Raw genomic sequence first — 14799 nt, forward strand, 5'->3', positions numbered from 1 at the left:
CGACGCTCTATAGTAGCGATGGGTTTGAACCGCATTAAATCATAACCAACGAACAACTGAGTAATTGAAAAACTAATCGGTAATACAATGCTAAAATATTAAAAGCATTCTATTCTTCGTAAAAATCACGTTAATTTTCCAGTGCATAATAAATACAAGGAAATCGTATATTACGTCTACGAATAAAATAATTTGTCTAATAAATTTTATACGCGTTTATCAGTCAAGAATCTCAAAAACCTTCTACGATTTTTAGGGCAAAATTCGAAATTTGTCAAAAAATTTTGTCATTCGATGCTTCTAAGCAACATTCATATTTGCATTCATACCAGAGCAACAAATTTCATTTTTACCGCGAAATAACACGTTCGAGGGTCTTATAACATGAAATTCCTACTTTCTCTTAAAATTACCACTAACACGATTCTGTTGTACGTGTGAGTGAACTTTATGTAATTAAATCGTTTGAAAGCCCACGAAACAAGGAATCGGACCGTACACTCATCCTTGTCTTCGGAAGCGTTGTCTTTACGTTGTTGGCACGCATGGGCGCAGACACTCGGTTCTATAGGGACAAGCGCATGCGTCCTGCACGATGCCTCACTGGAAGGGTAGGGGGGGAGTATCTCACCGGGAGAGTCGAATTCGGGTAGTCGATCGTACAGGAAGTACGTCTAGTCTACAAGTGCTCGGTGTTCATTTGCTTTTCGAAATAACGTTTCTCTAATTATTGTTCCTTAATTAATTCTTTATTCAATCATTTTTCCTAATCGATCGTAACTAGTGATTAAGAGATCTCGAGTCGCGTTCACGAATTATTATTGATCTCACGGAAGACTTGCTTTATCGTTTGTCAATTTTCCGAAGCGAGTCCATTGGCGTAGCCAATGCTCTAGCAGCCCCACGAATTCGATTTTCAAGCGGAAAAATGGGCGTGGACGTGTTCACCTTCCTGTATGATAACTTACGAGTTGAACGTTTCAAGAAGTCGTACTTAGGTAAGCAACAGCCGGCCTCCATTGGCGTAGGCATTATATTGCATGCAAGTCGCGCGTGATGATTCGGAAATCGAGAATTGAACGTCGCATTCACGTGACAGTTTTTTTAACATTCTTTGCTAATTTCAATTCTATTTCAATTTAATTTAACGAAAATTTTGTCTTAATTTTACAGGTATTGATTGAATATTTACAAAATGTGTCTCAAATATGATATATTATATTGTGGTGATTTTGATCAGGAGGATTTCGTGTAATAACGGTTAATTGAGGAAATAGGTAATTAGGTTGTAAAATTAAATTTTATGACATTGGATTAGGTTGTCATTAAAGTCTTTTTCGAATCTATGTCGGTAATAACTGATAAATAAGTCCAGATAGGAGTATTACGTTTATTAGTTGATATAAACAAATGTCACATTGTTTAATTATAAGAATATTGAATATTCGAATGTTTCACGAGCTTTGTAATACTTATGAATCCAGCACTAGATGATAAGATAACGTGACGATTAATTTTTAAGTGGGCTGATGTTCGATCTTTTTTACCAAATTGTTGATCTTTTGAAATACATTTATCCTATTCGTATATCATGTATGACATATATAAAAAACACGAAATGTGGTAGTTACAAGTGAACTTTCAACTAATTTTATCAAGACTATAAATAATGTATTTAATCTGAAAATAAATGTAATTATTAATAGAGAAATTATTAATGGTTTAAAATAATTCCTATAAAATATTAACTTCCTTTTGTATTTAACTTAGAAGTTGTTTCTTGTCAAATTTCAAATTGATACACTATGGATCAAAAATAAATAAAAAATAGGATTTGCATTTCAAAGGAATTATTTATCTATGTAATTACATTTTGGAGGGAACACTTTAGGAAAAAGACCTTTGTATTTGACACGTAGGAAATATTTGTTGACAAGAGTCTGTCATCTAACCATTTCTGTGTCAACAATCTTCCCTGTATTCAGGCTATTTCAAACCATACGTTTGACAGTTCTATTTGTTTTACCTTCCTAATAACACCATTATCTGTACAAACACAGAATTGATATAATTTAGGAAAATAGTAAAATCATTATTTTATATTATTCTTATGATTCAAAGCAAACTTGCAATTTACAAAATTTATAAATATTTATTAAATTTGCTATATTTGCAAGTTCATATCTCAAAGTCCAAAATTTTGTTATTAATGGAAGATATAAAAAATGTGCTGGCTTAATTTTACAATAATAATACATTGAAAATATTTATCATTTATAAGTCTATTATTTGAAAAAATTTCTTTTTTATTGTTTTTAAAAATTATTTTTCTGACAAACGAATTGAAATATCGCAGCAACAAAGATTGCATTTTTTTAAAATTTTCAACTCAGCAAATGTATATTCTCGAACTCATTAACCGAGAGCCCTTACATTATACTTATGATTGCAGATTTTATACCAAACGTTTTGCGTGTATAGTAAATTTTATCATTGAAAGATATTTCGCAGGGTCAACGATATTTAACTCTTAAAAAACCTTGAAAGGCCAAATTGTCATGAAATATTAAAACTAAAGAAAATTTTCAGATCGAGTAAGAGCAAGAATTTACAAAAAAAAGTATTCACAAAAAAAAAATTAATTAAAAAGTACAAGATAATTTTTTAAATAATTGGTGATGATTAATAACCAAGTTTTTTTCCTTCTTCTTTATTGTCATCATTAAACTTTAATAATATTTAATTATATTGCAGTACTACTATAACATAATCTATTAATGCATTACATAAAAATCAATTAACATATTAAAGTGACTATATTTTTCTTGACTTGGTAATGATATACAAAAAGTTAAATCTAAAAATAACATGTTTTTTAAACATGTTTTTAGAATGTAGTTCAGGATGTCCTATTGTAAACATTGACATTGTCCATGACGTTCGACCTATCGATATTCACTTCTTTAACGTGATATTCCACAGGAAAATCAAAATATCAAGAAATAAACATATTACTGAAATCATGCACGTCCACAAATTCTGATGCACAATGCGGCATCCGCACTTGCTAATCGATACTCTATGGCCGAGTAGTCGTTGAGGGTGGCGTGACGTCAGAGCTAGAGTGAAGGTTAAATGTCCTATTTAATAATATACAAAGGGCAAATATGCAAGTCGTTAACCACGATACTTCCTGTCCAGTTAAAAAATATCACCGTCCTCGTTAGCTCGACGTAATGGAAATACGAAATTCAACTCACTATAAAATTATATAACCTCGAGATTAAATATGTCATAACACGGATTCTTGGTCCTGAAAAATGTAGGTCACTGAGAGATGTAGACAAACTTGAACGGATTCATTTCGATTGAAAATTTCGAAATTTTTATCAGCACGCGCGATTAAAATTATTTCAAATGAAATCTAATTTTTTTCTTTTCTGTGGAAATATATGTACATATTTCCATTAATTCTTCGATTAATGAGTAACGCGTTGAAGAAGTGGAAAATTTCATATCGATAAAAGAGGTGACATAATTCGTGTAGGTGATTCTGTTTATTTTCAATCAGCAATTTCGATATCTTTGTAATTTTCCGAGTAGGATTTTTGAATAATTTTTATGTCCTTATGAGACATTTTTTCCTTCCATTTTTTCCTTTGTTCTTTTTTCTGGTATTAGCTGTCGGGAAAATATGTAAGATTTCTATGTCCGACATTGCTTTCACAGAAAGTAGACTTTCATTGGATGCCAAGAATTAACAAGTTATGATCGTGGATATACAGGATTCGTGATATCGATATTAACCCAAATTTCGTTTAATTAGTTAATGATAAGAATTAGGAAAGAAATGATGGAAATTATTTACGTTTTGAAAAAGGAGAAACATATATTGTACATTTTAATTCGAAATTTTATCTTCAAAAAATTGAATTATTTCCCTTGTTACACGCTCTTACTCGTATTGTCTGACCAGAATTAACTGGTTTATACTAATAAATTAAAAATCTTCGGAATTGCAAACTTATGAAAGTATAATAACTGATCGTCATATTTACTCATGCTCGATTGTTACGTTATTCGTGTTACTCGTTCAAACGTCGATGTAACAACTGTTAATTGAAGCATCGAGGTGCAGATCTTTTTAAACCCAAGGTTTACCTGATGAATATTTTACGAATGCTAACGATATATGATATTTTGTCACGGTCGCGTAAAATTTGGTATTTTTTCACGATTACGTAATATTTTTACTTTTTTTCAGATTTGTAAAAAATCTGAAACACGTTAAACGGTTACTGACGTTTCATCGTTATACCGGATATATAAATATTGACCATACTTCAAAAATCGAACATATGATTCATGTACACAATTATGGTTTTTTCGAAATAATCGTGATCGTAGAACGTTTTTATTTAATTTTTTTTAAAAAGAGGCTTAAGATACTTCAAACGTAAAATGACGTTTCTGACACGTTATCTGTTTCTTATATTAAAAGTATAGTGAGATATCAGAGTCGTCATTTGACGTTGAAGTCAAGTGTCATGATTTAAAAACATTTCAATTTTAAGTTGATATAAATTGTTTTCTCTCTTTATCTACTACGTATATGAAGATTCGAATGAAATTAATTAGTATTTGCATAGAAAATTCTTCCTTTGTGAGGAATAATAATCCTTAATTATTTTAATATCGTTGAAAAATATATAATTGTATACACCAAACCATATTTTCTTTTTTTGATAGTCCTGAAAATAAAGACTTGCTTATTATTGAAATTTCATATAAGTACAATATAGTAAATTCGTGCTAAAAGAAATATTAAATTTCCATAATACAGAAATTCGTATTTAATAACAATGAGTACAGTGGTAACGAGTAAATATCGATTGAGTCAAACGTTTATCGGTTACGATCATTACACGTATGACATGTCCATTCAGCAGTGAGTTTGCGCATTTCTCTACTCCCATTTTGTTCCCTTATGTAAATATTGGTACTGCGCAGGACAGAAAAGCCCGAGTGAAAGTAGTGGAAAAATACTGGGATTCCCTGCAGGGTGTCATAAACTTACTATACAGTTAAGGGTTCCGAAGGGTACCCTAGTAATATTTATTTATTTACTTATTCGTTAACATGTATTATCGATATTATAATACAATTTTGTTATAATATAACAATATAATGTTATAATATAATAATATAATATTGCAGATTATAATTTCAAGGATGCTCTTACAATTTGAAGGGTTCTTTTGGGACAGACACTAACATCTGGAATTTTCCATGATGCATGGTCCCAAATCTTTTCAAACCCTTATCGAAGGGTCTTGGAATCTCCACCAGTCTGTTATTTCCTATACCTGGACATTTTTGAACGAATTTTCGAATTCATATTATTCTATGTACACTACACAAAAGTCCAAATTTTATCGTTATGCATAATTAAATGGAATGGAGATCATTAGACAAACATACGGATAAGAGATTGACAAGATATTGATTAATTGTACTCTAAACAATGGATAATGAATATAAACGATTGTTTAAGATACGTTAATCTTCACTTTTAACACGTTCATTACCAAATTTTCAGTTCGACAAAAAAACAGTTGCCACGTGTCTCGAAATCTTTCCATCGAAACCGAAACCCTGCTGACGAACATCTATAATCAAACTTCTACTATCAATTAAAAACGAATAAACAGCGATTTCTTGCTGTATATTCAAATCTGACTACGATTTAACGAAACTAAATATCATTCGTGACCTTTTTCGCATAGGAAAGAATGACGAATAATTACGTTACCAAAACATCAGTCGATATGCATTATGTGAGGTCGAACTCGAAAACTGCACGTAGACTGCTTGCGCTTTACAAAGCAAGACATCGATTATCATAACTTTGGGATGTAAATCCCTCGGTCGATAAATCACACGCAACGAGGTTCTCAGAATTATTAAGAATTTAAACCGTTTTTTGAAAACGTCATAGCGAACACGCGTTTCTACATCATCTCCGTTTAGTAAACAGAAAATCATGCGACGAAGAATCGGCCAGCGATAACCTGGAACACGCTTGAGGAGCTGGCATGCAACGGGGAACGAGGAGCAGGGGGCTCGGACGAGCACGTGCTCACCGAGTGATAGAAGTTTTTTTCTTCGACTGAATAAGGTGACCCTATCCTGATAGTGGGGCCCCGCGAACGAACGAGCGAGCGAGTGCACGAGCAATCGCGTAAAATGCGAAGACTCACTGGCGCTAGCGAAACGAGGACAGAAAATTCGTTCTGCAACGTAAAATAGCGTGAGTGAGAAAGAGAGAAGGAGATCCAAAGATCGCGCATTGAACGAAGACGGAGATAAGTAACGCGCTGGCAGATGGAGAGCGCAGGTGCAAGAGTAGTGGGGGGAGTTGCCTTGGCACCATGTGTAAGAGAGAGGTGGAAATATATGAATCAATGAGTGCGAGAAAGGGAGATTATATGGGAACATGGAACGTTGTATGGGAAGAGATAGAGGGGCACAAGGAGAGAGAGAGAGAGAGAGAGAAAGACTGAGTGGGTTTAACAAAAGAAGAAGAGAGATGCACTATGGGTATCGTCGACATATAGACGGGCTATGCGAACGTTGGCATAAGTTGAAGGAAGATAGCATAGGTACAATACCTCTGTCTAGAAAAAAGGAGCATATGACTGAGAAAGAAGTATAGTATGAGAGTACAACATGCCGGTGAAGGTGAGAGTAAGACAGCCTAAGTGCCCGGTAGAATGGAAAAAGCAAAAAAGATTACAAGATGGGGTGAACGCAAGAGAAGGACAGTACGAATGTTTTGTAAAGCTGTATACACAGTTTTACGCAACATGCGAAGAAATGTTACATTGTTACGCGTACGCATCGAATGATATATCGTTTTCTATTATAATCTGTGGTACCGTATCACGTGAAAAAATTTATCAAACCTACGCCACAAATTTATATCGTACAATTTATTTCCCGGTGTGGATATGGCTTAATGTACATGCGTGGATTGGACGTGCAAGCAAGAGGGAAATATAGATGAGCGAAAGAGACGGAAACAGTCCAAGCGTGTGGCAAAGGTATAGAACATTCCATAAAGAAAGAAAGAACTCCCACAAACGCATAAATATCGCATGTATATGGAACATTCCAGCAAGCTATATAGGTTTTGAAACGAAAAATCTTTAAAAGAGCTCTGTATAACGTTGTAAGAACGTATGAAACGTTCCAAAGAGGCAAAAGGATCGCGTCGAGCGTGAACGACAAAGACAGAGCACTGCGCGTGTGTTGGAGTGTAAGCGAGTAAACGAGCGCAAGAGAGGGGGGCGCGCAGAAAAGAAAGAGACGATAAAGAGAGTTCTGCAGTCTGTAGCACGGAGCTCGCGTTCAGTTGTCTTCGCTAACTTGAACACGCTCTTCGGCTTATCTGCAGCAGTCAGTTTTCGTGAACGCAACATAGCCGGGAATACTCTTTTCACTTGTGCGAATTGCCCGAGGTGAATGTACCTGTACAAGCAACTTTTAACGAGTATCTGTTTCGAGTAGGGAGATTATAGACGAAGTCATTCAAATTTAATCGAACTTCTACACGTTCGAATTTGATCAGAAGTACAATCTTCTGAATTCGCCGGGTAATCCACAAGATTTGAGTTCGCGTTGAGATTAGCAAATAGTCGCGGTGGATGTGTCGGTAAATACGGGAATATCGTTTCCGTCGTGAACACAGCTGTTCCGCTTTTGCGAGCTAAGAATGTTTCTCGTTGCGCCGGTTGACAACAACCGCTGGGCCTACACGATGCATGGATTGGAGAAGCCTATGGATCACGTGTCCGGTAATGTCATGTTAGCTATTCTTTCCACATTAAACGAATCACGAATTGTATTTATTTGATATATATGTATGATGTACCACACGTGGGGAATTTTTATGATTTTGTTTGATCTTTTATCATAATACTGAATAAAAATTGTAAATAAGATTTTGGCTATGTACTATGATTGTTTCAGACAGACATTGTAATCTTTTGCAATACATACAATTCTCTGCTAAAAAGTAGGAGGTAACCACGTTTTTGGAAGATAAAATCTGGAAGAAAATTCTAGATACTTGGTTATTCGACTCCTTATTTTATAGGTTATAGAGATATTCAGCTCCGTTTCTTCAGATAGTCTGAACAATTGTTATCTCCATGCCATAGTGTATTTTGTTTAAAAAAATGTTCTTTTTAATTAATGAAGTTTTTGCAAATTTTTTCATATAATTAAATTTCTATGAAAATACAATATGGATACTATCTTGATCATATGACTGAGCTGTGTGAAAGTTGGGAAATGGAGACTGTTCTTGATATTTAATATACTGCGAGTTTCATATCTTATATCGATTTTTTTAATGACTTTTATGCCTAAACTAGTACTACTTAGGTATTTTCTTATGCAGTATCCTATTACTGTTATGAAATATAGAATGTAGTTGCTTATTTCCCAGGGTATTGCCCTCGTTCACTTTATATTATACTGATGCGATACGATATATCATGTTAATATATTAACATAAATTTAATAACCACTGTCGTCGTATCACTAAACGCAAATCAAAATATCAAATCGACCATTGGGGTAATTTAGAACCAGTTTTGACTCGATTATTACTTAACCTTTTTGAACTATAGTGTAGTATCACATAAATGAATTACTAAATAATATTATAAACGTAGTATTATAAAATCAATAAGTATAATTTATCAATTGTACATTAACGATATATATTGATGGGTACATTAACATATATTTTAGTTATACAGTGATATTAGACTATAGTTGCAAATGAAAAATTAACACCAATTTATTTCACGTATATTTTACGTATCAAAATAAATAAAAAAAAAACACGTTAAATGAAAATGAACAGCAATATTGACTGTTCGTATCAGAAATGTTATCTAGGTCAGGGTATGAATTTTTAAAGCACTCAATCGCTTATCAACATTATGGTTATAGCATTTTAACTAAACGCGAAATATGACGTAGAAGATGTTTTTGCATTTTTTACGATTCAGTCGCAGGAAGATATTAAAATGAATAAAATCATGGCAATGATAATGAAATATATTAACAAAGCATGTATATATGCGAGAAAATAATACAAGATATGAACGAACTATGCTAAGTGTAACCTTAACAAAAATTCGTTGTAAATATCTGTGATAGCCATTCTGTATTAATGAATGACAAAAGAAGTTCAATGCCGCAGATAAATGTAATGTAAAGAATATTTTGGCAGTAAATTTGAATTTTTGCAACGTTACTTGGCTGCAGCTGTCGTGTTTTCTATGTTAGGTAACTACTATCATGCATTATTTCAATATCAATGGGAATTCTTCCATTGTCTCTTCATTCTTAAATGATTTAAAAAAATTTGAATATTTATCATTCATGTGTTCATTTCCAATTTTTGAATTTTTATTTTACTAGAAAATGGAGACTTGTTTACAGAAATCAGGCGAGGTCGCAATTTGTTTTCGACGAGCCTGGAATACTTAAGTTTTAAATGAATGAATCGTCGTTATGCAATATGTGCAATATGCATTGTATACAAGCAGTACGATGTATATTTCACAATTGTGTCTTATCGTTTCAAAAATTTCTGAGTTCCACCTGTGTTCCCAATACCAAAGGACTGTAACTTACAATATCGATAATTTATATGAATTTATATTTTAAATTAAATCTAATTTAACTCCAGGAAGTAATAGATAAAGTATGCCACTTCTAATAAACAATTATAATTAAAATTATTTCATAAACTAGAGTTTCATATACTATATACTAGTAGAGTTGATACATTTAAAATGACTCTTACGTTATACAAATTTCTTAAACGCTTAATAATAGTAATTGAGAACAATGAAAATGTAAAAAATTCACTATGGACTTTTCGAGTAATTTGAGACGATTTTCATTACATTTAATAGACAAATCGTCGAGCATCGTATATTCCTCCTTAAGGCAATTATATGATTGAGAACTTACGTGATGGGAATAGATGCAGTATATTTGATATATTAAATCCTCGAGATATTTCATCCGTATTTTTCTCACGTAATTTTCACGAGTTCTATTTTCATAGGACGAAGACATAGGCATAAGTTTGATATTCGACATTAGCATCAGATTGAGTTCAATTGAAGACCACAGATGGAAATTAAAGTCGCTAAGAAATATTTATAGCTTGCTATATTTATTGACTTGCTGTTGGACGCGAAATTAAATTCACTATATCATTTGCATACAAGAAAAACATGTGCCAAGCGACGCTCAATATGTGCCTGAAACCAATTTAGATTATAAGTTTGAAAACAGAGATGATATAACCCGTTGAAAAATATTAATAGCCTATTTTATCCGGTATCAATTGATATGCAATTGCAGCCCAGGAATCAATTTAAATTATTAAATGAAAGAAATAGTAATGATACGTAACAGGTTTTAAATTGTTGAGAAGAAAAATAAAAATATATTTTCTTTGGCAATTTTTAAAAATATAGAAATAAAATTAATTTTTAGTAATGCATTTTTTGAATTATATACCATAAGTTTGCTGATCTAAATATATTTTTCCATGCCCACAATTATATTTAGCTATTTTACATATTTTATACTTGTATTCTCCAATTGATTATGTACAGATGAGGTTATGGTTCTTTTATTATGGTTTGCAAGAAATTAAACTTTTTGGTCAATTTCTTCACATCAGTAACAAATAGTAAATACAGAGAAAACGACGATATTTCAAACGACTACTAAGTCATCTTATATCCATTTCTCAATTCACGAATATAAATAATATATTTACACTTATCGAGATATCGGATTATATGAAGTTATTAAAATTACTAATACATAAACGCTATACCAAAGATCATGAACGCTCATAACCTAGAATATTTATATTCTCCTATCCGTATTCGAATGTTGACCGTGAATTACGAAACGTTCATACCTGAGATCCTTGAAAGTGCAAGGACCTATTTCACAAATGTATTTCACTGTCGAGTAGACTCTTCCGTAAATATAACCAAATTAAAACGAGCAGTCGAATGCTCGTTGTATTGCTGTAAGCAACCATCAAACGCATTGAATTTGTCTCACTGACTATGTTACGGATATTACCATCGAGCAACCGCTGTAACGCGAGCTACCGTGACGTAATGGGAATCAACTTTGACAGAGAACAGGCATGGAAATTGCTCTGATGCACAAACGCGTTTGCCATCCGTGCGGTAAATATCTCGCGAGGACGCCCGCAGAGGTCAGGGCAGTCGCGGGGTGGAACGAAAGGGCGATACCTGGTAGGCCTACTTGGTATAGCGTCTGTCTCGTGGTAGTGTCTCGTGAATCGACACACGAGAGTGTCTCGATTCCAAACAGACATTACTGACTATTTCCGTTCACGCGAAGGCGTCTCGCGATTTGGGTGTGAAACAAGGAATGAATCATCCTCGACTGTGGCTAAATTTACACGCGAATCTCGCTGTATCGTGGCCTCAAAGAAAATATATACCTACTTATGTTTATAGAGTAAGATAGGAAAGGAAGGGAAAAATTTTTTCCCATGGGAATGTTTCCATTTACATATATTGATCCGAAGCTGGATACTCGTATTTCTGAGCAACGTTTGGAAACGTTTACGTTCCAACGTGCAACATTCGTCGAAAATCTCCAACACACGAATATTTCTGATCGGAGATATATTTGTGAACATTTATCGTTAACCCAGTTCACGTGAAATTGTAAACGAATAGTAAATCTTAGGTACAAAATCAATTTTTATAAAATAACCTTGTAATATAGGTTATGTAAATATTTATATGCAATTTATATGTTCTTTAAAGAAAGTACGTATAAATATTATTTTATTCGAGTTTAATTCTAATTGGAATATATTGACGTAGGTCATTGTCATACGAGTATGCAATTTATGTTGAATTATGTTTCAGATTTATTTCTGACAAGGATGCGCTGTATTTTGACTATAAAGTAAAACGAATTTATGGTAGTTACGAATATTATAAATTACTCTAGCAATCTGTAAATATTTCGAATTTGTACTATGTTGCCTACGTTCTATTTAAAGAGTGGAAGCAAAGTGAAATCTAAATATTGACGTGGATTTATAAAATTCCCGCTTAAACAAGTGAAAGCAGATAACCTAAAAATGTATGTTTAACATCACGGTTATTTTAATGGGAAATATTTTTTTAAGGGTGAAACGAAAACTACCAACTGTGTCATTAATATAGCGAAATACTAAATTTACGTTTCTTATAATACCATTTCAGTGAAAGATGAGCTTTCTCAAAGGAAAGTGAGGTATAGCAGTTGAATCACTGCCAGTTACTCCTACACGATCAAATTTACATCAAAGCATCGTAACAATTCTATTCTGTAGAATCGAGTGGTATTTTGAGAACGAAATAACAAAATCGACTTATTCATAACTATAAAAATTTTATATTTATTTTTCCTTTCCACGCAAGCTTTCTTTTTTATTTATCAATTGCTTATTTAGAATTGAACCAATTTTATTAATTTTCATTATAATATAAAATCGAATTTTTTTCATTGAAAATGGTATATGATAATCAATTAATTGGTTCTTAGGATATAAAATACATATATTATTTTCTTCATAAAATTAAATAATTAAAACAAAGAAAGAAAAAGAAAAGGCAGATAATTTTTTTAAATAAAAAATTACCAATTGTTTGGAATTGTATAAACATTTCTCTGTCTCGTATGTCTTAAGTACTAAAAGTATATCGAACAAACTTTCCATCAGTGACTGTTATTCATTATTGATTACATGCTGACCAATTCATATATATATCTAATACAGTTATCGTATCTTGCACTAATTGTAAATAGTATTTTATGACGGTAAATTCCATTCCAGTACAATCGATATCTCGATGATATCAATCATGATGCCACTAAGCTAGAAATCTATCATAAATTACAAATATCAATGTGTCATTAAACACACATTACGAACATTATTCCCATTGTCTATTTTTACTCTTTTTAAACCTATCTAATAATTTCTTTTTTAAATTTCAATGTTGACTAAGCACATATAAGAGTATGTTCTTCCAATTTGATAACAAACTGATTCAACATCAAAATATTTATTTTACGGGCGTTAAGTATGAAACCTGATAGTCAAAAGAGTTATGCAATGTGTCGAAGTTATCCTGTGACATAGTTTTTGCTTTTTAAACAATTTCAAAAACAAAATTTATCGCAACACTTGCGTTGGATATTTAAGTTAGGGGAAGAGATTTGGACTTTCGTCTATCGTAAAATCTTATTTCTCTTTCTCCAAGGTCGGCATACAATTGTAAAACCTAACGTCTGATGATTATTTATCATTCCTAAATCGTCGAATAAAAATATGGAATACCATTAAGATACTTTATTAGCGAATGCAGAAGAATTGTTATTTCATCTTCATACGAAAATCCCTTGCTTCAGACACTGGCGTAACATGGATTCTAATCTCAAAATTTAGTCTTACGTTGAACGAAAATCAGATATCTGTTAATCTTAAGTAAGGAAATAGTAATTTTTCATAAAAGATTTTAAACTTATATAAATTATTTCCTTTACTTCAGCTAATGTCCTTGTAAAATGTCCCAGTGCATCATACACATTTCCAATAAAATATATTCTCATGCATAATTCAGGTTGCAAGTTCACCAGGTTGAATTTCTTTGTTGTTTACTTCCAGACATATTCGTTTCATAAATTATTCATCTGCAGTGAATTATTAAAATAAAATTCAATGAAACCTCCTATCAGTCACTTGCGTTTTGTCATCGATGAAGTTCACACGGTTTTTAGAACATGATGTAACATAACATACATCTCCAATTTTTCATAAATATTTCAAATGCACACCAGACACGAATAAATTATCCAATCACTTAAGGTACGCTACAGGTCAAATGTTTGAGGTCACTAAGTATACTATACGGTTCAAAAATTTCGAGGGAAGCCATCCTGGGATCCTGTTGCTTTAGAAAACTCTCTAATTAAAAATCTATCAGGGTTAAAGAAATATTTATTGTCATTTATGCAGTATTAATTTCTAATTAATAAAATTTGTAGAAGATTCGTGTAGATACAAATGGAAAAGTGAATAATGTACATACGTGGCGTTAGGTTATCATATGAAGAAAATAATCATTGTTTCGAAGCCTCTTCTGTGCACGTTATGTTAATCACGTACTAATTCGACCATGAACCCTTGATCAGAGGCATTACCTACACCATTGCTATCAGCAGTTACAATATAATTATCATCCAAAACTTATCACCCCAAAATGTTTAAATCAACAGTGCTCAGTTTATATATTGGATTATTACACTATTGCCTTGGTCAGCCATCGAGCCATCTATTCACAAAAATGATCAATCTTCAGCTATTAGATCGTAATAAAAGACTATAGGCTATAGATAAATTAAAATCTTTTGCTTTACGAATAAACAGAATTTACTTTGCTACCGTAGTTGCAATTTGCAAGAATAATTGCACTACTATACAATACTTAATACAGCCTTAGTCATCGGTTCCTAGATCTGGAAGCTACAATCAATTGGTATCTCGTTTCTTATGAATGAACTGAATTTATATTTTGCTATAGTGTTACATTACTGTACCATAATCTTGATCAATCATCAGCTCTTAGATTACAATGAAAACTATCCTCAATT

The 14799-nt window shown here is 32.4% G+C and overlaps 1 protein-coding gene across 4 annotated transcripts in view; it reads left to right on the forward strand.

Moving 5' to 3' along the window:
* LOC108545839 (peroxidase) overlaps nucleotides 1-14799 on the forward strand; it is a 39012-nt gene that overhangs the window by 5443 nt on the left and 18770 nt on the right. For 2 of the 4 annotated variants that reach the window (XM_017897632.1, XM_017897634.1), the window contains exon 1: nucleotides 7390-7856. The exons of 1 other annotated variant lie outside the window; for it this stretch is intronic. In XM_017897632.1, coding sequence (XP_017753121.1) covers nucleotides 7775-7856 — 82 coding nt within the window. In that variant the 5' untranslated portion in view covers nucleotides 7390-7774. Of the gene's footprint in view, nucleotides 1-674; nucleotides 999-7389; nucleotides 7857-14799 lie in introns of those variants that run through there. One more of the 4 variants, XM_017897633.1, reaches the window with a different exon arrangement.

Source organism: Eufriesea mexicana, unplaced genomic scaffold (genome assembly GCF_001483705.2).
Source record: "Eufriesea mexicana isolate 0111107269 unplaced genomic scaffold, ASM148370v2 scaffold592, whole genome shotgun sequence".
In the NCBI taxonomy this organism is placed as follows: Eukaryota; Metazoa; Arthropoda; class Insecta; order Hymenoptera; family Apidae; genus Eufriesea; species Eufriesea mexicana.